We start from the raw sequence: 27,091 nt of genomic DNA, 5'->3' as shown, positions 1-27,091 counted from the left end.
AAATCCAAACTCTTCTTCTTCTTTTTCAGTGGAAAGGCCAGGCCTAGTGACTTCTCCGCCTTCCTTTTCCTCCCTAGATACCCTCCTGCTTCATCCTTCAAATGCCCCGTTTCGGGAAGGAGTACAAAATGTTCAGCAAGATCATCCCTTCTTTGGAGCTGGATATCACGGACCTACTGCTGGATAGTAAGTGGGGTGTGGTTGTGAGGGGGGCATTCGTGGCTTTGGAGGGGGAGGGGCTGTGGCTCAGTGGAAGAGCCTTGTCTCGTTCCACCATAGCCCATGCAAGACACATTTAGCCACTGCCCACATGCCAATTGGCCATGCTGGCAGGGGCTGATGGGAATTGTAGTTCATGAACATCTGGAGAGCCGCAGGTTGCTGACCCCTGATCTAAAACAAAGAAGGAGCCCTTTGCGTTTGAGGCAGACACATAAAGGTCTCCCGCTGCAGGTCCCCGGGAGTGCTTTGTGTGCGGAGACGTCGCCTCTCAGGAATGCTCGGCGTGTTTTAGAGACAAGATGTTTGCGGACACGGGTCTGAAGCAGTATTGTGATTCCTGCTGCCAACAGGTACTCCGTTCTTGCTCTCTTGGCTGGGGTGGGGCGCACACCTGGGGCTCCGGATTCACACCTGCTCACCCGGGGACTCCTGGAGGGCCGGGCAGTATTTCTTTTCTTGGAAAGTATCAACAGTCAGTAGTTACTAACAAGACAAAGGAGCTTATAGTGGACTATAGAAGGAATAGCTCAGAAATTCAGCCCTTGACTATAAATGGAGATCAAGTAGAGCGGGTGGCTAGTTTTAAATTTCTGGGCGTCATGATTAAAGAGGACTTGACCTGGGGCGTACAGACTGCCGCGGTGGTTAAGAAGCCCCAGCAAAGACTGTACTATCTGAGACTTTTAAGGATGAATGGAAAACTCCTGGTGTCCTTTTACCGCTGTGCTAGAGAGAGTGTCTTTAATCTACTGCATCTGTGTATGGTTCTCCAGTTGCACAGTGGCAGATAGGAAGGCGCTCCAAAGGGTGATCACTACTGCACAGAGGATTATCGGCTGCCCTCTCCCCTCCTTGGAAGAACTCTATAATTCCCGAAGCCTAAAGAAAGCCCAAAATATTCCGAGAGACCCGTCTCATCCAGCACACTCTCTTTTTGAACTGTTACCGTCCGGCAGACGATACAGGTCTATCAAAACTAGGACAGAGAGGCTTAGAGACAGCTTCTACTCTAGAGCTGTGGCTATGCTGAACTCCGTGGCTTCGTGTTGATGTGCTTGGGGCTGTGTAGGGATGGGTGGAGGAAGGGGAGAGTGAAGACGGGGTATGAGTCTGGAATTGTGTGCATCAAGGAATGCTGCTGTAAATTTCGTTGTCCGTGCACAATGACAATAAAATGCTTATGCTTATGCTTAGTGTCTGGTACAGGAGATGTGATAGTATAACTGTATGTGGTACTGGTCAGACCCCATTTGGAGTGTGGTGTCCAGTTCCTAATGCCTTTTTTAAGGAAGGACATAGAAAATTTAGAGCAGGTACAGATCAGAACAATGAGGATGGTGAAGGGTTTGTTTAAATGATGGGTGGGGAAGTTTTAGGAGAGTATTAGGAAATGTTTTTAACATTAAGCTCAGTTCAGTGGTGGAGTCGTTTGCCCAAGATATGACCATTATTTATCAGGGGTGCTTTTGTTCATCCTGAATTGTGCAAGAGGTTGGACTGTGTGGTCTTTAGGGTATGTCACACACTGAGGACGGAGGATCAATATATTCAATAAATGTATTTATATATTATTATTATTATTATTATAATTGTCCAGTTACTGAATCCAATGATTGTACATCCAGTTTTTTTGAAAAACAAGTAAAATATTTTTTCAACAACAGACGTTCATTTTTGAGATATATAATCCATATCTTCAGTATCTACTGAAAGTGTGTGACGCGCTGTCTTGTTCCTCTGTCATATACGTTACACACAATTTGGGAGGTTAAGAGCTCGTGTATCTAATCTGGAGGAACCGGGTTTGATTCCCCGCTCTGCCGCCTGAGCTGTGGAGACTTATCTGGGGAATTCAGATTAGCCTGTACACTCCCACACACGCCAGCTGGGCGACCTTGGGCTAGTCACAGCTTCTCGGAGCTCTCTCAGCCCCACCTACCTCACAGGGTGTTTGTTGTGAGGGGGGAAGGGCAAGGAGATTGTAGGCCCCTTTGAGTCTCCTGCAGGAGAGAAAGGGGGGATATAAATCCAACCTCTTCTTCCTCTTCTTCTTAATTCTATGTTTTCATTCTGTGATTTTCTTAGTCAGTCTCTTGCCTCGCTTGGTGGGACTCCGGCCAACACTCAGGCATGTTCCTAGGAAGCTGCGCCAGCCTTTCTGACTCTCCCTCATGTACGTTTTCAGGCCCATTCTCACTACCAGCGCAAGATGCACCAGCTCACCAAACTGCGGGTCCCCGAGGGGTTCTGCAAGTCCGGCGCCCGTGGCAGTTTGCGAGTGCCTCGGGAGAAACTGGAGCTCTTCGCTGTCCTCTGCATTGAAACCAGCCACTACGTCTCCTTCGTGAAATATGGGCCAGAGAGAGAGAACTGGATGTTCTTTGACAGTATGGCGGACAGACATGGTGAGTTTGTAAAGGGTGTGTGTGTCTCCCAAGGGTGTAACGGGTGGAGCGTTCAGCAGAGGCCAATTTGCTGGTGGTCCCAGGCCCTTCAACGATACGGCTGGCCTCCACACGGGCCAGGACCTTTATGGCCCTGGCCCCGGCCTGGTGGAACACTCTTCCTCCAGCTGTCCGGGCCCTGCGGGACCTTGGTGAATTCCGCAGGGCCTGCAAGACTAACCCCTCCTCTCAGCAGTAGCATGCAGAACTTGAAGCAGTCTAGCAGGAGGTGCACCAGCGTGCGTGGCAGCCTGCGCCTGCATGCATTCGTTTCCTGCCCAAGGACCGGCGCAGCGGCTGCGTCCTTGCCACAGCCCCGCCCAGGAATGCCCCGCCCCCAGAATGCCCGGTCAGGCCCCCGTCGTGCCCCGCCCAGCCCCATTGGCGCTACGCCACAGTTTGAATCCCACCACCATGGGAACCTGATTCTCTGTCCAAAGACAGTCAGATTCCGCCTGTCTCCTTCTCGTTGCCTAGGTGACGAGAGCGGCTTCAACATTCCCACCGTGACGCTGTGTCCAGAGGTGGCCAAGTATCTGGAGATGCCGGTGGCAGCTCTGGCCATGGAGCAACCCCGGGACATGGAAGGAGTCGCCAAGCGCCTCTTCTGTGACGCCTACATGTACATGTACCAGAGCAAGAAAATGGCGCTTTATAAGTGACTGAGCGATGCTGAGCGATGCCACCAGCCGCCCTCCTCTCCAGAGCGGAGGCGAAAGGCCTCGTGGGCTTATCTGCTAAGGCGGTCTTCTAAAACTTCTCGCTTGCTGTTTGAGGGAGTTCTCCATGCGGGGAACGGGATCTGCAGTTCTCTTCAGCTTTGAGCAGCTGGTGATTTTTGAGCCATCTGGAGGTCCGTGCTTGTGTGCAGCGGGACCAGATTTCTGCACCTTGTCTCGTAATGGGGAGATCACTCCCAGGTGTTCTTTAATACTGGGGAGCCTGAACCTTTACTTGGGCCTTCAGCTCAGGGAAATGGTGGCTTGGAGGGGGCTCAGGCTGTGACCGGTGGTGGTGGTGGTGGTGGTCCTAGCCACGAGCCCACAATTTCTCACATTGACTGGATTCTCTGAATCCAAAGGCAACTGGGAGAGAATCCCTCTCCCTCAGCACTGAGGAAAACGTCTTCCGCTAGGACCTGCTCCTGCAATAAATTCCGGGGTGGGGGTGGGGGGTGTTGAACTGGAATCTCAAAGGACCAACGACTATGATTTCTCCACGTACTTTGTTTTTGTTCTGTTTGTTCTGTTCGCGACAATCGTGTACACATCGCTGGCACTATCATGTTTAGATGGCCCCGCTTATTGATGGCGGCTCTGGCTTTGGAGTGAAACTAGCGGCTGATGACGGGAACTTGGGGCGAACGTCCTCATTGCAAATGATCCCAGGAGCAAATTACCCAGGGGCAGCTCCCCACCGGCTGGGTTTCTGCCTGTTCAATCCTTCCTGTTGTCGTTTTTTCCTCTTGAATCCTCAGTCCCGATTCCTAGTTCATCAAGCATCCCGCAGGCCTCCCTTGGATCTACTTGCAGATTCCTGCTGCCCTACTGATCTTCTCTGCACCTTCCCACAATGGCTTTACTCTTAGCTCATGTTAAAGAAATGCAGTCATCTGGACCGGGGTAGCCTACGCAGCATCTCTGGGAAGTCGAGCTGACCTACTTCATGGTTTGTTTCAGTTGTGCTCGGAACAGCCAAGTTTGGAAATCCTTCCCAAATCCCCAATGTCTCTCTAGCGCAGGGGTCTGCAATCTGTGGCTCTCCAGATGTTCATGGCCAATTGGCCATGCTGGCAGGGGCTGATGCAAATTGTAGTCCATGAACATCTGGAGAGCCACATGTTGCAGACCCCTTCTCTAGCGCATAGGTGTTACACTCACGGCCCTCCAGATGTTATGGACTACAGTTCCCAAGCAGGGAATGATGGGAACTGTAGTCCATAACATCTGGAGGGCCGCGAGTTTGACACCTGTGCGTCTAGCAGCTGGATTTCAAATACAAGTTCCTAGAAATGTGTTCTGTTGGGGGTTAAATTTACCACCTCAAGGCCAATTTCCTTATAAAGAATGTTTACAGAGGGTGGCGTTAACTTTTTTTAGCGCACTTCCAGGCGTTATGGACTACAATTCCCATCAGCCCCTGCCAATTGGCCATGCTGGCAGGGGCTGATGGGAATTGTAGTCCATAACATCTGGAGTGCCAAAGGTTCGCCACCACGGGCCTAGCGACTAACTTCATTCTCGTAGCTCTGATCTTCCCTTTATCAGCTGGGCCCTTTCTTTGGTTTCCTTTTCCTCCCTGATTTCTTTTTGCCTTTTGGGAATCAAATGCTTGAAGGTCCTTCCCTGAGTAAATGATGCTTTTTCATCACTGGTGAGCGTGTGGGGGGCTCTAATCTGCGTTCTGTGTAGATCTCACCGCTTTATCCAAGAGACGTTTTTGTTCAGAAAACACTGTGAAGAGCAGAGAGAGAAATGCTTTCAGCTGGGAAGGGTGTGTGTGTTTGGGTCAGGTGGAGCGGATTTAATACTAGCTCTTTACCCTGTGAACAAATTGCAGGGAATTTGGGCCCTTTTGTGAAGAGGGTGGCCTTTGGGGATAGAACCCTGCCTGACGTGTGCAGAGATCTAGCAGGCTTCTCTGCATCTCACCTGGGGAAGGGGGGGGGGGGTCTGCCTGATTGCCCCAAAGAGGAATATAACAACAGGTTGTTTTCTCTAATGGTACTGACCGCCTCACGTAACAGTTCCCATTTTGCTTAATTATGGGCTAGCCTACAAAATCTGGCTGCAGAAATTCTGCTTGCTTGCATCAATAGTTGGCCTATTGTTTGCAACATTCACCACCTTCAGTTTCCTTAATCGGTGAAAGCCGTTCTCTCTCCCCAAAGTTATGTAAACGCTTGGGTTTTGTCTTTAGCTGTTTAATGTTCGCCTTAAGCAACCTCAGGGGAAGGGAAGGATATTTTTGTACGACGTGGCGTCAGTTCCGAAACGCGTCTTCCAATAGAAAGTTGGCTGTGACTTGGGTGTTTGACTTTATTTCGCAAGAGTTCTCCACCTGTGCAAGGGGAAAGGTTGGGGTGGCGTTGCCAGTCTTTCAGTGCAAAGACCCGAGTTCTAATTCCCGCTAAGCCCATGAAGTTCAACAACAATTTGAAGCCTCTTTATACTGCCTGGAACCAGAGGTGGGATCCAGCAGATTCTCACCAGTTCCCTAATTATTTGTGTGTGCCGAGAGGGGGTTACTAATGGGGTCTGCTTTTCCGTTAGAAATTCCATTAGCTCCAAAAATCATCAAGTCCTGTTGTTTCCTATGTGGCTGGTTAGTGAAGGTGGAAAACGGGATAATTCTCCCTGTTGGGCTGTTTTAAAAACATGCTTTAGAAATATGGTAAAGTTCCTTGTTTAAGGAAAGTCTCCTCCTTTTGATTTCTAGAAACAAAATTAAGTATTTGAAAGTATTAAGTATTTGACAGGCAGTCAATTAGAGGAGAGGTAGTTGTTTCTGTTGGCAGTAGACGATAGGACTTGCTATAATGAGTTTAAATTATGGACAGAAAGATACCAGCTGGAAATTAGGAACTTTTTTTTAACAGTAAGAGTTTTTTACAGTAACAGAGAAATGATTAATGCCCCGCCCCCGGAATGCCCGGCCACGCCCCCGTCGTGCCCCGCCCAGCCCCATTGGCGCTACGCCACTGTTTGAATCCCACCACCATGGGAACCTGTTACTAAAATTTTTGGATCCCACCACTGCCTTGAACCCTTGGCCCATCAAAGACAGTACCAACTACTCACGATTGGCTGGGGATTTCCAGGGTTTCGGGCAGAGGTCTTCAATACCATCTCTCACTTGATCCTTTCAACTGGAACGCGCTCTAGGATTGAGCCTGAGTTCATGGGCTTGCCAAGCGGGGGCTCTGATACTCTGCTTGTCTCAACCACAAAGACTCTCCAAGCAGCTTACAGACTCCCTCCCTTCCCCTCCCGCAGGCATCTTGCGAGGCAGGTGGGGCAGAGAACCGTGACGGTTCACCCAACAGACTTCATGTGTAGGAGAGCTCTGAAGAGCCGTGACTAGCCCTAGGCCGCCCAGCTGGCGTGCGTTGGAATGCACAAGCTAATCTGGTTTACCAGATAAGCCTCCACCGTTCAAGTGGCAGAGCGGGGAAATCAAACCCGGTTCTCCAGAGTAGTGTGCACCTGCCCTTAACCACTACACCACGCTGGCTCTCAGAAAGGTGTTGGCAGGCACCGAGTTGGGGATCCCGAACTAGCAAAAACAAAGTTGCGCCCTAGTGGGGTGGACACATTTCACCGGAAATTCAGACGGACGCCTTTATGTATAAATATTGGCTAAATATATTTATTGTCATACAAAGGATACATGGGGGTTCCCCCCTCCACGAGTTGCAGTGCAAGGAACACAGCTCCACCCCCCTCCGAAGCTATGCTGAATCTTCTGCTTGCCTCCCTTGTGCTTCTGCTTGTTCTGCCCTCTTCACGGCACTGACCCGAACTGGAAATAGCCTTTGTCACACTGGGGCAGCCCCACTCCTTTCATAGCCCTTCCCAGCCTGCATTCTCTGCCAGCCGGCCCTCACCTAACTGGCGCGCACGGGAATGAAGAGCTTGAAGATACCTGCTGGGCAGGCATGAGTGGCAGGTACGTTGCAGCTTGGGGTTCTTGGGGGATGGGGAAGACTGCCTGTCAGGGGTGTTGTTGGCTTGCTGTGTCCCTCAGACCCACTGAAAGAAGAAAAGTTGGATTTATGTCCTCCCTTTTTCTCCTGTAGGAGACTCAAAGGGGCTGACGATCTCCTTTCCTTTCCCCCCCCTCGCTACAAACACCCTGTGAGGTGGGTGGGGCTGAGAGAGCTCCGAAGAACCGCGACTGGCCCACTGGCATGTGTTGGAGTGCCAGGTGGCGTGTGTGGGAGTGTACAGGCTAATCTGAATTCCCCAGATCAGCCTCCACAGCTCAAGCGGCAGAGCGGGGTATCAACCCCGGTCCTCCAGATTAGAGTGCATCTGCTCTTAACCACTAGACCACGCTGGGTCGATGACGGTCACTACTTGGATTGCGCCCCGCTCCCAAGGGTTCCCCAGATAAGCCTCCACAGCTCAAGTGGCAGGGCAGGGAATCAAACCCGGTTCTCCAGATTAGGGTGCACCTGCTCTCAACCACTACAGGCATGCTTCCCTCTTCTCTCACCAGGAATGAAGTCTGTGCTCCTGAGGTTCCAAATATGATGGGCGAGTCTCTTCCTAACCTGGCTGTGAGCAGTTCTTCTACAAATGAACCAAATGGACCCAACTTGTACTGAGTCACTGCTATTGCCTACTCAGACTGGGAGCAGATCTGCTGTGGTATTTCACATCATCTACTGCCTGGTCCTTCTAACTGTATATACTAGGGGTCGAACTTGCGACCTTCTGAATGCCGAGCAGCCGTTCTACGGTTGAGCCGCGGCCCCTGCCCAATAGGCACACAAAGCCACCTTCTGTTGAATCCCACCCTTGGTCCATCAAAGCCAGAACTGTCTACAAGCAGTGACTCTGCAGCAGAAGCGTACCAGGGGTAAATGACACCCGGAGACAAATTGTCTCCAGGACGCCCCCCCAGGCTCTGCCCCCCCCAGCTCCACCCCCCGATTCCCCCAGGCTCCACCCCCACTGCCCTGGATCCCACCCATGTCACCATGGACATGGGCAAGGTCTAGGGTGCCCACCCACCCCCAGACTCCCCCTGCCGGTTAGGCTCCCAGCTGGCAGCCTGCAGTCTCTTCTGACCTCCCCTCCGGGCAGGCCAGAATAGACTGCAGTCCCGGCCTTGGAGACCTTCTTTTATAAGCACTGAGGCCGGGGGGGGGGGGGAGGGAGGGGGAGTCCAGGGTGGGGTTGAGGGTGCTTGGAGGCATCAGGAAGTCCTGCTGCCTCGTCATTTTGTGTGTGCCTTGGACAGGGTCGGGGCATGCGAAAATGACGAGACAGCAGGACTTCTTGGTCATGTGGAAGGCCAATTTTGCGCCCCCCCACATGACCAGAAGAGTGGCGCCCGGGGACAAGGGGTACCCCTTATCCCTAGGCAGATACGCCACTGCTCTGCAGAGTCTAAGAGGCATGTTTTCCACGTTACCTTCTACCTAACCCTGTTCAGCGGGAGATGCCAGGTACAGAACCTGCAACCTTCTGAAGGCCGAGCAGCCGCTCTACCGCGGAGCTCTGGCTGCTCATAGCAACAGCAGGGATTAAGCCTGCTGCTTTTATCAACAGAAGATCAATGCAGAAGTTTGGGTTGCACCGATTAGTAGTCTTTCCATAAGTTACAATGAACATACCCGTACTCTGAACTGAGATTCGAGTGTTCTTTGTGGGCCTTTATATCCACGGCAAACAGAAGGGGTGGGAATGTTGGGGGGCGGGGGGGTCAGGATAGTCTACTGAGCCTTTCCCTCACACCAATGATCTCTCCAGGCCTGGACCAAATTTCCAAAGCTTTATCTTCGCACCTTTCCTGTGCACTATTGGGAAACCCATCCTTGGCCATGTGGTATACTGGGATATGCAATATTTGTCCTTTGGAGCATTACCTTGTGACTCCAGTTAAGAAGCCTAGTTCCTAAAAGTGGTTATGAAAATAAGTCTTTTGGCAGAATGGACCTGGATGGAATTTGGTCACAAAATGGCCGCCGCAGCTGAAGGAGACAAGCACAAAATGTCAGGGACGTTATATATCAGTGGTGGCGAACCTCTGGCACGGGTGCCAGAGGTGGCACTCAGAGCCCTCTCTGTGGGCACGCACAAAGTGCCCCCTCCCCCACATCTAGGCTGGCTTGGGCCGCTGGGCTCAATTATTAGTATTAAACCTAAGACCTAGTTTTGGGGAAGCCGTATAGGTAACCCTGTTAAGCACTGTTAAACCCCACTGATTTTCATGCGAAGAACTAAAGCGCAATCCTTTACCTGGGAGTAAGCTCGGTTGCTGGCAATGGGGGTTGTTTCTGAATAAACCCTCCTAGGGTCGTGATTCACCCTTTGGAAGACTTGCACGGTTGCTTCAAAGCAAAGCCACTGACTACCACCAAGCTTATTCCCGAGTAATGCACGCCTCGGAGCCAACCGTTTTTCTAAACTAAAACCTCAATATTCAGGTTAAATTGCTGTGTTGACACTTTGCAATAAATAAGTGGGTTTTGAGTTGCAATTTGGGCACTCGGTCTCGAAAAGGTTCACCATCCCTGTTATATATAGCTGTAATAATGTTTCAGGCAGAAATTGTGTCAAGGGCAAAGAGCAAGGAACTAAATGGCATTATGACCTTGGCTGGAACCTTCAGTATGAAGCAGTTGTCTATGAAGGACTGGGGTTGAGGGGAAACACCTCCCCCCCTGCTTTTCCTACAAGAAATAAATAAACCAAGACTGTAAGTCGATGCATATTTGGAAGTAAGTGCCGCAGGAGTCAACAGCATCTACTTTTGCGTAGATTTGAAAAGGACCAAGGTTTAGATGCTCTGTGTGTGTGTGTGTGTGTGTAAAAGTTGGTCACGATTTATTTTATTTATTTATTGGGTTTATAGACCGCCCTCCCCCGAAGGGCTCAGGAATTTATTGTCGAAGGCTTTCACAACTGGAATCACTACGGTGTTGTGGGTTTTCGGGTTGTATGGCCGTGTTCCAGTAGCATTCTCTCCTGACGTTTCGCCTGCATCTGTGGCTGTGATCCTCTGAAGATGCCAGCCACAGATGCAGGCGAAACGTCAGAAGAGAATGCTACTGAAACATGGCCATACAACCCGGAAAACCCACAATACCCTACTCTGGAATATGTGCTTAAAGATGGCCAAAAAAGGGAGTAGCGTAGACTCACCTGTGATACAATAGCCTGAATTGCCACCAAGAAAAAGAGATTCTGCTGGGCTGGCCAACCTGCCTTCTCTTCACCTCCCCTGCAGTGATCCCTGACTCCTTCCCCCCAAAAAGCTGTGCAGTACAGCTTGAAGATATTTCATTCCCCGGAATCAGAACTGCCTGTCTTTTCCCAGGCCTGCCCCACTGCTGCCTTGGACCCAGCTGAGACCGGACAGGCACAGGAGTCTATGTTACGCTCAGCTCATGTCCCAGCAGTGGTGGGGTGAGGGTGACCTCAGTGCCCTTAGCATGTTCCCCACCTTCCTCTTGCTCTTGGGGGCTTGGCCCAAGAAGCCGCCGTGGAAAGTTTCCTCCCTCAGCTGTCTGTCACGTGCTTCTGTTCCAATCACTGCCCTCTCCGCCACCCCATGCCATTGTCCCGCCTTCCTCCTATCCCTTGCTTTCTGTGCCCACCACGGCAGGTCTGTAAGGTGCAGGAAAATCAATCTCATAAGAAGATAGATCTGACAGCCACCACCACGGTTCTTTCACAATGCAGCCAAAGGGGGAGGGTTACTTTTTTTAAAAAAAAGGAGGTCTGGAATCCTTTCTCCATGTGCAGATTAAAACAAAGGTCCGCCAAAACATTCCAGGAAGAAACAATTCCCGTGGCACGTCCGTTGTGTGGCCGGTAGGAACTGCCTGGTGGTCGTAGCAGGCTTCCGCATCCAGTTACTAAGCCTGCTTGCTGCAGTGGGAAAAGAGCCGGGGAGGTTCCAGCGTCCCGCTTCCCAAAGATCCCGGTGAGCATGCCAGCACCAGTTATAGCACCCGCCGTGTCCGCTGCTCCACCTGCCAGGCAGACAGCTTGTTGGGTCGGGGGTTAGTAGAAAATGGTCCCGTCCGTGGCTGATCTCAGGGCCTTTCTTGGGGTTTGGGGGCGGGGGGCACTGCTCCCGGCCTCCCCATAGCCAGGATGGTGAATATCAGGCCTGGCTCAGTTGCGCTTGTTGGCCAGCTGCCGATCACGCCTCTTTTTCTCCATCAACCTGCATTGGGAAAAGAACAGAGCTCTAGTCGATAAAGAAGAAGAGTTGGATTTATATCCCCCCCTTTCTCTCCTATAAGAAAGGGGCTGACAATCTCCTTTCCCTTCCCCCCCCCCACAACAAACACCCTGTGAGGTGGGTGGGACTGAGACAGCTCTGAAGAACTGTGACTAGCCCAAGGTCACCCAGCTGGCGTGTTTTGGAGTGCACAAGCTAATTTGGTTCACCAGATCAGCCTCCACAGCTCAAGTGGCAAAGCGGGGAATCAAACCTAGTTCTCCAGATTAGAATCCACCTGCTCTTAACCACTACACCACGCTGGTGCAGCGGACTTAACGGTTTGGTGGACTTGAATTTACAGAGGCAGGAAGACGAAGAAGAGTTTGGATTTATATCCCCCCCTTCTCTCCTGCAGGAGACTCAAAGGGGCTGACAATCTCCTTGCCCTTCCCCACTCACAACAAACACCCTGTGAGGTAAGTGGGGCAGAGAGAGCTCCGAGAAGCTGTGACTAGCCCCAGGTCACCCAGCTGGCGTGTGTGGGAGTGCACAGGCTAATCTGAATTCCCCAGATAAGCTTCCACAGCTCAAGCGGCAGAGCGGAGAATCAAACCCGGTTCCTCCAGATTAGATACATGAGCGTAGGAGCAACAGCCTGGCAGAGCAGGTCTCGGGGAAGCAGCAGGGGAGAGAGGAACCCAGTCGTTGGTAAAAGGGGAGCAGGTAAGCAAAGGAAAGGGGTTTTGACCGCAGGCCAACGGACTTGAACTCACTTCCTGTTTCGCACTTCGGTCAACTCCATGAGCCGCTCCTGAGCTGCACCAGCAGTCTGCCGCCCAGCCGGGCTAAGCTGGCACTGGGCAGAAGGCTCTGCAGAAGTTGTTGGGCTTGGGGTGCTCAAAGCTGGAGACCTGGTTGGACAGCTCGCTGGTCCGGTCTCTCAACTGCTGGATGGAGGAGTAGAGGTTCTCTTCGTCCTCTTCCTGAAACGGGGAAAGCAGACGAAGCTGCACGGAAACTCGAGAGCCAGGACGCTGCGCTCACCTGTTGTTTTCTGAAAGCAGCTTAAAACTGGTTCTGTATTTTTTTTTCCTCTCTAGCACCCTGATCTCCTTGCCCCCCATCCCCACGCTATGAGGGCAGTCCAAACGCCAGGCTGCCTCTCGGGTGCAGGAAGAAGAAGAAGAAGAGGAGTTTGGATTTATATCCCCCCTTTCTCTCCTGCAGGAGACTCAAAGGGGCTGACAATCTCCTCGCCCTTCCCCCCTCACAACAAACACCCTGTGAGGTAGGTGGGGCTGAGAGAGCTCCGAGAAGCTGTGACTAGCCCAAGGTCACTCAGCTGGCGTGTGCGGGAGTGCACAGGCTAATCTGAATTCCCCAGATCAGCCTCCACAGCTCAGGCGGCAGAGCTGGGAATCAAACCCGGTTCCTCCAGATTAGATACACGCGCTCTTAACCTCCTATGCCACTGCTGCTCCTAGGAGGAGGAGGAGGAGAAGGAGGAGAAGGAGGAGGAGGAGCAGAAGAAAGAGGTGGAGGAGGAGAAGAAGCAGGTCAAAAAGGAGGTGTAACGAACCAGTAAAGTCCAGTCAAAAGCAACTGTGTTAAGTTCTTTATTGAGCTGGCATTCTTAGTCAGGCACAGGCAATGCGAGAACTGACACCCAGATCAAAAGCAACCGCTTATACGGGGCATCAGACAGGTTCCCGCCAAAAGAATATCAACAAGGCAGTTTTTTCACACAGAGTTTCACACAGGCAAGCAAGCAAGTGAAAGATAACCAAAGCAGTAAAATTCCCCGTCCCGGGCGTTGAGCCAAAACCTCCGGCGAGAACCTCTCCAAGGTCGAACTACAACCTTACAGGAGGAGAAGAGGTAGGAGAAGGTTCAAGAGAAAAAGAAGAAAAAGAGCAGGGGAGGAGGAAAAGGAGAAGAAGAAATAGGAAAAGCAGCAGCAGCACCAGTAGTTTGGATTTATACTCTGCTTTTCTCAAACATAGGCTCATTCCGCACACGCAAAATAATGCACCTTCAAGCTGCTTTCACAACTGTTTTTGCCATTCTGCACAGCTTCAAAGAGCCCTGAAAGCAGCTTGAAAGTGCATTATTCTGCGTGTGCGGAATGAGCCATAAGGAGTCCCAAAGCGGCTTACAAACTCCTTCCCGTTCCTCTTCCCACAACTTGTGAGGTGGGTGGGGCTGAGAGTTCTGGGAGAACTGTGACTAACCCAGCAGTCTTCTCCAGATTTGAGTCCACTTTGCCTTTAACCACTGCACCACACTGGTCGTGGGCTTCAACAAGGCCACGACGCTTCACAGGTGCATGAAATGTGTGGTTGGTGTTTGGAACATGCTGCCACAGGAGGTGGTGATGGCCACTCACCTGGATAGCTTTAAAAAGGACTTGGACAGATTTATGGAGGAGAAGTCGATCTATGGCTACCAATCTTGATCCTCCTTGATCTGAGATTGCAAATGCCTTAGCAGACCAGGTGCTCAGGAGCAGCAGCAGCAGCAGCAGCAGGCCATTGCTTTCACCTCCTGCATGTGAGCTCCCAAAGGCACCTGGTGGGCCACTGCGAGTAGCAGAGAGCTGGACTAGATGGACTCTGGCCCGATCCAGCAGGCTCTGCCCTAAGGCCCTTGCTTTCACCTCCTGCAGGTGAGCCCTGGGGGCACCTGGTGGGCCACTGCGAGTAGCAGAGAGCTGGACTAGATGGACTCTGGTCTGATCCAGCAGGCTCTTATGTTCTTAAGGCCCTTGCTTTCACCTCCTGCAGGTGAGCTCCCAAAGGCACCTGGTGGGCCACTGCGAGTAGCAGAGAGCTGGACTAGATGGACTCTGGTCTGATCCAGCAGGCTCTTATGTTCTTAAGGCCCTTGCTTTCACCTCCTGCAGGTGAGCTCCCAAAGGCACCTGGTGGGCCACTGCGAGTAGCAGAGAGCTGGACTAGATGGACTCTGGTCTGATCCAGCAGGCTCTTATGTTCTTAAGGCCCTTGCTTTCACCTCCTGCAGGTGAGCTCCCAAAGGCATCTGGTGGGCCACTGCGAGTAGCAGAGAGCTGGACTAGATGGACTCTGGTCTGATCCAGCAGGCTCTTATGTTCTTAAGGCCCTTGCTTTCACCTCCTGCACGTGAGCTCCCAAAGGCACCTGGTGGGCCACTGCGAGTAGCAGAGAGCTGGACTAGATGGACTCTGGTCTGATCCAGCTGGCTTGTTCTTATGTTCTTATGAAAGTGCCCCTGTCACCTTATTAAACAGTTGGCTCTATTGACGGGTTCCTGTGTTTTTTTTGTAACCTGAGTGGTCCTTCAGAGGCCACCTGTGGTGCTGTCGTCTCCTCGCAACAAGCTTACCTTCGCATTGACTATTTCGATGTGGATTAGCAGAGCGGCGAGTTCGAGGTCCTCGCTGTAGCTGTTCTTCAAAGGCACTGACCTGTAACCTGTAGGCATGGACCCAAACGGAACATCAGTCAGAACTCCAAACTGTTCACAAAAATTCTACCAACGCGAGAACAAAGCAAGGAACTTTTGCTCCTGGACGTAATTCAGACTAGAATGACTTCAGTCAAACCCTGTCCGGAAAGTGGAAACTGCCTCTTCAAAATGGACCAGCACCCGGAACATCGGGATTGTTTCCCTGGGATAAGTCGAAGGTCCAACGGGGTGTTTCTGACAGTGGTCAGGCAGGGCAAGGCCAAAGCAGGGCATTATGGGATATGACTACCGCCTCACAACATAAGAACATAAGAACATAAGAACAAGCCAGCTGGATCAGACCAGAGTCCATCTAGTCCAGCTCTCTGCTACTCGCAGTGGCCCACCAGGTGCCTTTGGGAGTTCACATGTAGGATGTGAAGCAATGGCCTTCTGTGGCTGTTGCTCCCGAGCACCTGGACTGTTAAGGCATTTGCAATCTCAGATCAAAGAGGATCAAGATTGGTAGCCATAAATCGACTTCTCCTCCATAAATCTGTCCAAGCCCCTTTTAAAGCTATCCAGGTTAGTGGCCATCACCACCTCCTGTGGCAGCATATTCCAAACACCAATCACACGCTCTAATTCTTCCCCCCAGCATTTTCAATGAATGCCCCCTGGTTCTAGTATTGTGAGAAAGAGAGAAAAATTTCTCTCTGTCAACATTTTCTACCCCATGCATAATTTTATAGACTTCAATCATATCCCCCCTCAGACGTCTCCTCTCCGAAACTAAAGAGTCCCAAACGCTGCAGCCTTTCCTCATAAGGAAGGTGCTGCAGTCCCTCAATCATCCTCGTCGCCTCTTCTCTCTGCACTTTTTCTATCTCTTCAATATCCTTTTTTGGAGATGTGGCTACTCAGAACTGAACATAGTAATCTAAGTGCGGTCGCTAATTCACAGCTTTATATAAGGGCATGACAATCTTTGCAGTTTTATTCTCAATTCCTTTCCCACTATCCCCAGCATAGAGTTTGCCTTTTTTCACAGCTGCTATACATTGAGCTGACATTCCCATGGAACTATCAACTAAGACGCCTAAATCCCTTTCCTGGTCTGTGACTGATAGCACTGGACCCTCTGTAGCATGTATGTGAAGTTTGGATTTTTTGCCCCTATGTGCATCACTTTGTATCTTTTGCTACATTGAACTGTGCAGATTTTGCCATTTCTTAGCCCACTCACCTAATTTATCATATGGGTCCTTTGGAGCTCCTCAAGAATCCTTTGTAGTTCTCACCACACCCTACATAATTTGGTATCATCTGCAAACTTGGCCACCACGCTACTCCACCCCTACTTCCAGGTCATTTATGAATAGGTTAAAGAGCACTGGTCCCACATACGGATCCTTGGGGGACACCTCACTCCCTACATCTCTCCATTGTGAGAATTTCCCATTTACACTCCACTCTTTGCTTCCTGTTTCTCAACCAGTTTTTAATCCATATAGGAGGACTTCCCCTCTTATTCCTTCATTGCTGAGTTTTCTCAATAGTCTCTGGTGAGGAACTTTGTCAAAAGCCTTTTGGAAATCCAAGTAGACACAATGTCCACTGGTTCCCCCTTATCCACATGCCTGTTTACATCCTCAAAGAACTCTAGTAAGTTTGTAAGACAGGATTTGCCTCTGCAAAAGCCATGCTGACTCTTTCTCAGCAGGTCTTGCTTTTCTACATGTTTTATAATTTTATCTTTAATGACAGATTCTACTAATTTACCTTATACAAAGGACCTTATACAAAGGACCATATACAAAGTAAGTTCAGATAACATTATACAAAATTTTCAATCCGTAATACATTATAATTCCTAATAATATAATAATATACTTATCTATATTTCTTTCATTTTTATGACTTCACATTCGGACCTAACTAAAACAGTTTTCTCCTAAAGTTTAACTTTCTTTAACTAACCTTTCGTAAATACCCAAAATTAATAACCAACCACAAGGGTTCTTAAAATTCTATAAAAGGAAGTTTGTTTTTTCCCCTTTTTGCTTTGTAGACAAAGTCAACAAAATTCTTATCTCTTTGGGTTGGTTCCCTTTTGTCTCCCCAGTCCCTCCAAAAAGGAGGGTTTATCCCTTAAATGATGTTTCTACTTCTTTCCTATTTCCTACTATTCTCCGGGGAGATTCAGTCTCCCTATTTGGGTATTTATAATCATTTTCTATAATTAAATTTAATATACAGCTGGATGTATTGCTACTTCATTTTCATCTGATATAAATCTTAACCATGGTTGCCAAATGTTGTTATATCTTTCCACTGGTAATAGTTTGTTCTTATGTTCTTAAATACTCAGCTGAAATAAAGTTTTTAAAAGTCCTCTCGATTATTCGGAAGGGTGGAGCAAAAAAGGCCAACGCGAAGAACGACGAAGGGCCATTTCTGTTATCTTCCCTGCGGAGGAGGGGACACGGTTGCTCTTTGCCCATGCTCATAAACAGCAGAGATTATGGGATCTTTTGCACAGTGGGGGGAGGGGGGAGCATCTGTAGCAGAAGCTCTGCCCCAAAGAAAACCTCCCTCCAGTGCGGGGCAGAGCACAAGTGTATAATCGGCCAGGGTCTTTCCTGTCCCTGTTAACTGTTTAGAAGAAGAGAAGATCTTGGATTTATATCCCCCCTTTCTCTCCTCTAGAAGACTCAAAGGGGCTTACAAATCTCCCTCCCTCCCACACACACAACAAACACCCTGTGGGGTGGATGGGGCTGAGAGAGCTCTGTAGAGCTGTGACTAGCCCAAGGTTACCCGGTACCTGGCATGTGTTGGTGTGCACAAGCTAATCTAGTCCCCCAGATAAGCCTCCACAGCTCAAGTGGCAGAGCGGGGAATCAAACCCGGTTCTCCAGATTAAAGTGCACCTGGTCTTAACCACTACGCCACCGCTGCTCCTAGAGGGAAACGAGGAGGCCAGGTGCATACCTGTTTTGAGGCCTTTGACGGGGAAGGTCGCCTGAGCCAGGAAGTTGGGATCGCTGAACATGTCCTCCTCGTAGACCACAAACCGTAGGAAGGCAAACTCCGGGTTGTTGATATCGAAGACAAACTGCTTCAGGAGCCAGGTGGGATTGAGGCCGTTGTCAGCTGCCAGAGGGCAGGGAGAGGAGAGAAATGAGCATGCCAAGAGAGACGTGTGACTCAGAACCCGCATCGGCTTTTCCAGACAACAACAAGAAGAAGAGTTGGATTTATATTCCCTGCTTTCTCTCTAAGGACACTCAAAGAAGAAGAAGAAGAGTTTGGATTTACATCCCCCCTTTCTCTCCTGCAGGAGACTCAAAGGGGCTGACAATCTCCTTGCCCTTCCCCCCTCACAACAAACACCCTGTGAGGTGGGTGGGGCTGAGAGAGCTCCGAGAAGCTGTGACTAGCCCAAGGTCACCCAACTGGCGTGTGTGGGAGTGCCCAGGCTAATCTGAATCCCCCAGATAAGCCCCCACAGCTCAGGCGGCAGAGCGGAGAATCAAACCTGGTTCTCCAGATTAGAGTGCATCTGAGCCCAAGGTTACCCGGTACCTGGCATGTGTTGGTGTGCACAAGCTAATCTAGTCCCCCAGATAAGCCTCCACAGCTCAAGTGGCAGAGCGGGGAATCAAACCCGGTTCTCCAGATTAAAGTGCACCTGGTCTTAACCACTACGCCACCGCTGCTCCTAGAGGGAAACGAGGAGGCCAGGTGCATACCTGTTTTGAGGCCTTTGACGGGGAAGGTCGCCTGAGCCAGGAAGTTGGGATCGCTGAACATGTCCTCCTCGTAGACCACAAACCGTAGGAAGGCAAACTCCGGGTTGTTGATATCGAAGACAAACTGCTTCAGGAGCCAGGTGGGATTGAGGCCGTTGTCAGCTGCCAGAGGGCAGGGAGAGGAGAGAAATGAGCATGCCAAGAGAGACGTGTGACTCAGAACCCGCATCGGCTTTTCCAGACAACAACAAGAAGAAGAGTTGGATTTATATTCCCTGCTTTCTCTCTAAGGACACTCAAAGAAGAAGAAGAAGAGTTTGGATTTACATCCCCCCTTTCTCTCCTGCAGGAGACTCAAAGGGGCTGACAATCTCCTTGCCCTTCCCCTCTCACAACAAACACCCTGTGAAGTAGGTGGGGCTGAGAGAGCTCCGAGAAGCTGTGACTAGCCCAAGGTCACCCAACTGGCGTGTGTGGGAGTGCCCAGGCTAATCTGAATTCCCCAGATAAGCCTCCACAGCTCAGGCGGCAGAGCGGGGAATCAAACCTGCTTCTCCAGATTAGAGTGCATCTGCTCTTAACCACTATATCACACTGGAGGGGGAAGAGAAGGTGCCCAGAGAGTCTCAGAAACAGCCCTGGGAAAAGGAGCCCTTCAGGGAAATTGGGAACCCGGTTCCTCCAGATTAGATACAGGAGCTCTTAATCTCCTACACCACTGCTGCAAAGGGGCTTACAATTTCCTTTTCCTTCCCCCCCTCCACAACAACAAACACCCTGTGAGGTGGGTGGGGCTGAGACAGCTCTGAAGAACTGTGACTAGCCCAAGGTCACCCAGCTGGCGTGTTTTGGAGTGCACAAGCTAATTTGGTTCCCCAGATAAGCCTCCACAGCTCAAGTGGCAGAGCGGGGAATCAAACCTGCTTCTCCAGATTAGAGTGCATCTGCTCTTAACCACTATATCACACTGGAGGGGGAAGAGAAGGTGCCCAGAGAGTCTCAGAAACAGCCCTGGGAAAAGGAGCCCTTCAGGGAAATTGGGTCCAGACTAGAAGACCCTCCTTGCCTGCAACATTTCCACTTGCAAGTCTTAGTTCTCAAGATGATGCAAACAAAAGATTTCCCTGCAGCCGGCTGTAGCATGCCCAGAGAAAAGTTGGTGGTTTATTCTCGTGCCTGTGATTTGCCGGCTTTCTGTTCACGTTCTTGTGTTTTTAATTTCCGTATAGAACTTTCAGTCACGTGGCTCCATGGTCTGCAAGCAGCACAGCCTAGATATGGGATCGCTACCACACCATGACTGGGCCCTGTCCAAAATGCTGCATGCTGTCCAGTGGTCAGCATCTGCTGCCTCCACACAGAGATGCTGATATGAACATCTGAAGGCAGAGCTGCATCACTGGTCTAAACTGGCACTTGAAGTCTCCTTTAGCCCCTGTAGAGAACCCCCCCCCCCTTTTCCCCAAGAGTTTGTGAAAAACAGTCTTTGGAGCTAAGGTGCCCCAAGGTTGGCGGCAGATAGTAAGAGAAAACCACTTGGTTCCTGCACGGCAGGGGATTGGCCTTGTGGTGTCTTCCAACTCTTACGATTCCTGCCCTACGAGATAGCGGATGTAACACAGTTCCCATGGGACAGGAGTACCAGGGGAAGCCTAGTTGTCTACAAAGCATGTGAAGCCATAAAGTAAAGATCAAGAAGAAGAGTTTGGTGCTTCTAGCTTTACAATTGCACCCCTGACAGCAGGCACCCCCCAAATTTCCCCAGATTCTCCTTTTAAATCCACTCCCTTCAACATGGATTTAAAGGGAGAATCTGAGGTCCTCAGTTTAGAAGAAGAAGAGGAGTTTGGATTTATATCCCCCCCTTTCTCTCCTATAGGAGACTCAAAGGGGCTTACAATCTCCTTGCCCTTCTCCACTCACAACAAACACCCTGTGAGGTGGGTGGGGCTGAGAGAGCTCCGAGAAGCTGTGACTAGCCCAAGGTCACCCAGCTGGCACGTGTGGGAGTGCACAGGCTAATCTGAATTCCCCAGATAAGCCTCCACAGCTCAGGCGGCAGAGCGGGGAATCAAACCCGGTTCCTCCAGATTAGATACACAAGCTCTTAACCTCCTACGCCGCTGCTGGAAAGAATGCACAGATTGCAGTGGATACATATAGCAGGCTGGTTACATATGTCTTTCTAGCAGCAGCAATTTGTTATTTTAAGCAGTTGCACAGTTCCGGGAATGGAATGGAACTTTAATTTGTATGCCACCCTCCCCTGAAACGCTCAAGGCGATGCGCAGCAAAATATAGATCAACAATATAACATATAACAGCAGCATCAAACAATATTTCAAGTAACGAATATTGATAATCGAACCATCACCAATGTAACATCATGACATTCCATAGCAACAATATACCTCAATCACCTAGATAGCATCTTCCTGACACCGGTCAGCCATCTGTCCCCACCCCACAGAGTCACCCCTTACCCACAACCTCTGTCTTGTTTTTGCTGTTGTCGAACTCCGAGCCGCAGACTTCCACTTCCACAAAGGGACAGACGATGCTGCGGCCGTTCTTGGGGAGGTGCCGGGCCCCTAGGATCTGTGGGGAGGAAGCCCAGGTTGAGTTTTGGGAAGGTTCAGATCCAAGACCGGCAGCATTTTAAAAACTAATGAGATTTCCAAGGTCTCTTTGCCAGATACCGTATCTATGCAGGGGACTCTGGCTCTTGAAAGTTTATACCCGGGAAATCTCACTAATCTTTAAGCTATTACTGGACTTGATTCTTCCTCTTCAGCTACAGACCAAAATGGTTCCCCACCTGAAACTATTTTTGCAGAACAGGCAGGGGTGGGATAAGAACATAAGAACAAGCCAGCTGGATCAGACCAGAGTCCATCTAGTCCAGCTCTCTGCTACTCGCAGTGGCCCACCAGGTGCCTTTGGGAGCTCACGTGCAGGAGGTGAAAGCAATGGCCTTCTGCTGCTGCTGCTCCTGAGCACCTGGTCTGCTAAGGCATTTGCAATCTCAGATCAAGGAGGATCAAGATTGGTAGCCATAGATCGACTTCTCCTCCATAAATCTGTCCAAGCCCCTTTCAAAGCTATCCAGGTGAGTGGCCATCACCACCTCCTGGGGCAGCATATTCCAAACACCAATCACATGTTGCGTGAAGAAGTGTTTCCTTTTATTAGTCCTAATTCTTCCCCCCAGCATTTTCAATGGATGCCCCCTGGTTCCAGTATTGTGAGAAAGAGAGAGAAATCCAACCAGTTCTCACCACTTCTCTAGAAGTGGTTACTAATTTTTTTCTGAGTGCCGAGAAGGGGTTACGAAAGCAACCTCCCTGCCCAATAGGGACTGGAGGCGCGTGTGTACGGCGGCGCCACTGTTTGAATCCCACCACCATCGGAACCTGTTATTAAAATTTTTGGATCCCACCATTGGGAACGGGTGATAACTGCACAGAAAATTAAACAGGTCCCCAAGAGTGGGGAGTAAATGGATCACCCCAGTCTCCGTTCCCTCCCTGTGACCCCCAACTCTGTCACCCCCTCTTTCACCTACCTGCAGCTGGATAGTGATTGGCTCGACCAGCTTCAAGCTGCTTTTGTCGAAGGGGTCGAAGAGGTCGTCGCGCATGATGTCCGGCTGCAGGACGTACCCGCTGCGGCCCCCCAGCGTGAACAGCGCCTGGTTCAGCTGCATCGGCTTGTCTGAAAGCGCAAACCCATCAGCGGTCAGAGAAAAGGACCCAACGTGGCACTGAGTTCCACAGGAACAGGCAACGTCCGTATCCAGAGCATCCGTATCTGAACAGCGTGATTCTATCTATCTATCTATCTATCTATCTATCTATCTATCTATCTATCTATCTATCTATCTATCTATCTATCTATCTATCTATCTATCTATCTATCTATCTATCTATCTATCTATCTATCTATCTATCTATCTATCTATCTATCTATCTATCTATCTATCTATCTATCTATCTATCAAATTAATAAGCCGCCTCATCCCTGAAGGGCTCCAGGCAGCTCACAACACGGCTGTTTCAACAGCAAATTAATACAACATAAAATAACCCATTAAAACTCAGAAGCAATTAATAATGAATAATTAAAACAGCAAGATTGCGTAACACATATACACAGGCGCCTGATCTAAAGGCCAAAGGAAAAAAGAAGAAAGAAGAAAGAAAGGCAGGAGATAGGCAGGAATTAGGGCCCAACCAAGATGGTCCAGACAGACAGCTTTGATTTCAGTTTCAGTGGGGGGCGGTGGAACCGTGGCCGGCCCCTCCAAAAGCCCGGTGGAATAGCTCTGTCTTACAGGCCCTGCGGAACACACCAATTTTCGTGATTGTCCTCAAGCCTGAATGGCTGCCCGCACGGAGGGGTGACTCACCAGGTGTCTGGAAGTTGAGGGCCACCAGCTGGCTGCCGCAGAGCCACATCGGCAGGGGGTCGTAGTTGGAGGAGTCGAGGCGCTGCCCCTTCGGGTAGACGCGGCTCAGCTGCCGGCGGTTGTACTGCAGGAATTTCTTGCCCTTGCTTCGACTGGCATACTTCTCGGCCTTGGTCTCGGGGAAGGAAGACATGTCCCGGTAGCACGCTTTCTCGGTGCCGATTTCTGGAAGAAATGCAGGTCAAAGGGCGTGGTTGGTCTTTGGACAGAGATAACCGGGTGGTAGGAGAGGAGGAGAAGAGGAAGAGGAGGAGAGAAGAAGAAGAGTTTAGATTTATACCCCACCTTTCTCTCCTGTAAGGAGACTCAAGGCGGCTTACAAGCTCCAATTGGCCATGCCAGCAGGAGCTGATGGGAATTGCAGTCCATGAACCCCTGAAGCACCAGAGTTGGCCAACTGGCCGTGCCAGGAGGGGCTGATGGGAATTGTAGTCCATGAACCTCTGAAGTGCCAGAGTTGGACACCCCTGATCTAACCCATCTTATGGACCTTCCAGCCTTAACTGGGGGGTGTGTGTTTCTGTGTGGGGGGGGTGGGGAAATATAGAAGAAGAAGAAGAAGAAGAAGGAGAAGGAGAAGAAGAAGAAGAAGAAGGGGGAGAAGGAGAAGAAGGAGAAGAAGAAGAAGAAGAAGAAGAGGAGGAAGAGGAAGAGGAAGAAGAAGAAGAAGAGGAAGAAGAAGGGGGAGAAGAAGAAGAAGAAGAAGAAGAAGAAGAAGGGGGAGAAGGAGAAGGAGAAGAAGGAGAAGAAGAAGAAGAAGAAGAAGAAGAAAAGGAAGAGGAAGAGGAAGAAGAAGAAGAAGAGGAGGATGGATTTATATCCCCCCTTTCTCTCCTGCAGGAGACTCAAAGGGGTTTACAATCTCCTTGCCCTTCCCCCCTCACAACAAACACCCTGTGAGGTGGGTGGGGCTGAGAGAGCTCTGAGAAGCTGTGACTAGCCCAAGGTCACCCAGCTGGCGTGTGTGGGAGTGCACAGGCTAATCTGAATTCCCCAGAGAAGCCTCCACAGCTCAGGCGGCAGAGCTGGGAATCAAATCTAAACCGGTTCCTCCAGTTTAGATACATGAGCTCTTAACCTCCTACGCCGCTGCTGCTCCTTAATACCTTAATAACTCTTAATTCTGTGTATTGTCGAAGGCTTTCACGGCCGGAATCACTTGGGTGCTGTGTTGTTTCCGGGCTGTATGGCCGTGTTCTAGCAGCATTCTCTCCTGACGTTTCGCCTGCATCTGTGGCTGGCATCTTCAGAGGATCTGAAGATGGATATTCAGAGGATCTGAAGATGGATCTTCAGAGGATCCTCTGAAGATGCCAGCCACAGATGCAGGCGAAACGTCAGGAGAGAATGCTGCTAGAACACGGCCATACAGCCCGGAAACCACACAGCACCCAAACTCTTAATTCTCTTTTCATGTTTTTCATGGGACTGACAGTCTTATCTTCTTTCTGGAATGGCTTAAAAAGGCCGCACGGAGTAAGAGGCAGGCCTTCAGGGTCCTTGAAATGCAACCCTCTTGACTCCCATTTTTCAAATGCATAAGGGGGACACTCACTCTCCTCGTCGAAGGGAACGGGGCGGCAGTAAACGACCAGCTCGGACAGCTCCAGAGCAATCTTCTTCCTCCGCTCCATGATCTTCCCCTCTTGCATCTGCACAAATTGCAGAAGGGCAGAAAGTCAGGTAGGGCCCCCGCACAGAGCCTCCCCAAGAGAGACTCTTGTCATCATGCACCTCCTCCACCCTAAAAGCAGCAAAGAAATCCACATTGTCGTTCCTAAACTCAACTCTAGATGTTACTCACAGATACTCCCAAAGAGGGAGAGGAAAACGAAGCACAGAGAGAGGGGAACTCCGCATTTTTACCCGCCTGTTTGGGACAGGGTCACAGTTGGGAATGATAAAGCTGAAGTTAAATCACTCCAGATGCACAGAAGTGTATGATTGGCCCTAAACTTTATGGGGAGGGGCTGTGGTTCAGGCACTTGGCATGCAGAAGGTGCCAGACTCAAATCCCAGCAACCCCAGTTAAAAGGACCAAGCGGTTGGCCATGTGAGAAACCTCAGCCTGGTATATTGGAGAGCTGCTGCCAGCCCAACTAGGCCACACTGTCGTTGCTGGACCAACTACCTGATTCAGCAGAAGGCGACTTCATGTGTGTTTAGGTGTCTCAGGTTAAGGCAGTTGAGAACAGCCCTAGAACCAGAAGGGACCTCAGAGGACATCCAGTCCAGCCCCCACCGCTCACTAAAGGAAACCCACTGGTGGAGCGTCCCAGTAACAGATGGCTGCCCAGTTTCCCCCTGAATGCCTCCAGCAAGGGAGATCACGGATTCCCACCTGAATTTCTAGGAAAAGCTGGCAGCCATACAGTGGGCTAAGCTCAGTATGACTTTTGGGGAGGTGCTCATATTTCCTGTGCTCATATCTCCACATTTCAGTAATGTAATGATGATTGCTTTATATTTATTTAATTAACATTGATTGATTTTTCAAAATTTAAATTCCCACCTTTCCGCCCTCCGAAGGGCCGCCACAAATTATATTTTTCTAATTCAACAGTGAAATGTGTGGCCAACGAATTATATTTCTCTAATTCAGCAGTGTGATCATTTCTGCCTGGGTCCCACGTTTTAATTACATCAGAATAAGCTTTCCTGACTGTCCTGTTCTCCTTCCGGATGCGATAGTACGCCAGCCAGGACCCTTCAAGTCAAGACTCAACATCATTAGCTCTGGTCAGAACCCCACCTCCAGTGGTGGGATCCAAAAATTTTAGTAACAGGTTCCCATGGTGGTGGGATTCAAACAGTGGCGTAGCGCCAATGGGGCTGGGCGGGGCACGACGGGGGCGTGGCCGGGCATTCCGGGGGCGGGGCATTAATAATTTCTCTGTTACTGTAAAAAACTCTTTCTGCAAAGAAAAAGTTCCTAATTTCCAGCTGGTATCTTTATGTCCCATCAGTTTAAACTCATTCTAGCAGAGTCCTGTAGGTCTGCTGGCTTGTAGAAACAACGATTTCTCCTCCACAACTGCCTGCTTATAATCGGAAATGCTTGTGCTTTCAAATACTTAATTTTGTTTCTAGAAATCAAAAGAAGGAGACTTTCCTTGAACAAGGAACTTGACCATATTTCTAAAACATGTTTTTAGAACAGCCCAACAGGGAGAATGATCCCGTTTTCTACCTTCGCTAACCAGCCACATAGAAAACAACAGGACTTTATGATTTTTGGACCGAATGGCATTTCTAACGGAAAAGCAGACCCGATTAGAAACCCCCTCTCGGCACACACAAATAATTAGTAACCCACTCTCGGGAACTGGTGAGAACCTGCTGGATCCCACTTCTGCCCCCCTCTGTGAGACTTACCCTGGCGTCGGCATTCTGCGTGGCTTCCCGGATCTTGGCCACCCAGTCGTTAACCTCCTCCTGGGTGTCGGCGGCGACGTCCAACGACGGGGAAGAAGCGGGTGTCATCACTGGGAGATAGGATGGGCGAGGTGATGGAACAGGAGGCTCATCCCGGCTTTGGGGCCAGCTGGGGCGCAGAGGGCGTGGCTTTACTGGAACGTCCGTCCTCCAGTGCGGGACTTCTCCATCCAGCAGGTCTCCAAACCAACCTGTCCTGCCCTAAAAAACTAGAATCCCACCTGCCTCACAAGGTGTCTGTGGTGGGGAGGGGAAGGGGCAGGAGTTTGTAAGCCGCTTGGAGACTCCTCGGGATTGAAAAAAGCAATGTAGGCGCAGAACAAGTATTGAAACAAACATTCTTTTAAGTTTCCATACGGATATTTTCTCTAATTGCATTTGTCTTTATAAAGAGATCATACTAGAGCTACATATCTGACCACTACACTAACAAGAAA

The 27,091-nt window shown here is 50.2% G+C and overlaps 2 protein-coding genes across 2 annotated transcripts in view; one reads left to right on the top strand and one right to left on the bottom strand.

Moving 5' to 3' along the window:
* LOC125425331 (ubiquitin carboxyl-terminal hydrolase CYLD-like) overlaps window positions 1-3,889 on the top strand; it is a 23,784-nt gene extending 19,895 nt beyond the window's left edge. Inside the window, exons 12-15 of the mRNA XM_048482945.1 lie at window positions 78-186; window positions 454-572; window positions 2,408-2,627; window positions 3,144-3,889. Of these exons, the coding sequence (XP_048338902.1) occupies window positions 78-186; window positions 454-572; window positions 2,408-2,627; window positions 3,144-3,328 (633 nt within the window). The 3' untranslated portion in view covers window positions 3,329-3,889. The remainder of the gene's footprint in view (window positions 1-77; window positions 187-453; window positions 573-2,407; window positions 2,628-3,143) is intronic.
* Window positions 3,890-11,089: 7,200 nt separating this feature from the next.
* On the bottom strand, window positions 11,090-26,714 carry LOC125425338 (1-phosphatidylinositol 4,5-bisphosphate phosphodiesterase gamma-1-like). The gene is made up of 9 exons (XM_048482955.1): window positions 26,595-26,714; window positions 24,775-24,871; window positions 23,160-23,384; window positions 22,317-22,465; window positions 21,235-21,349; window positions 18,752-18,913; window positions 14,934-15,022; window positions 12,344-12,553; window positions 11,090-11,570 (listed from the first exon to the last, which is right to left on the bottom strand). The coding sequence occupies exons 1-8, from the start codon at window positions 26,700-26,702 to the stop codon at window positions 12,416-12,418; spliced, it is 1,083 nt and encodes a 360-aa protein (XP_048338912.1). The 5' UTR covers window positions 26,703-26,714; the 3' UTR covers window positions 11,090-11,570; window positions 12,344-12,415.
* Between the last annotated feature and the right edge of the window lie 377 nt (window positions 26,715-27,091).

Source organism: Sphaerodactylus townsendi, unplaced genomic scaffold (assembly GCF_021028975.2).
Source record: "Sphaerodactylus townsendi isolate TG3544 unplaced genomic scaffold, MPM_Stown_v2.3 scaffold_29, whole genome shotgun sequence".
Taxonomy (NCBI): Eukaryota; Metazoa; Chordata; class Lepidosauria; order Squamata; family Sphaerodactylidae; genus Sphaerodactylus; species Sphaerodactylus townsendi.
The sequence above is the reverse complement of the archived record's forward strand: the minus strand, read 5'-3'. Positions and strand labels throughout refer to the sequence as shown.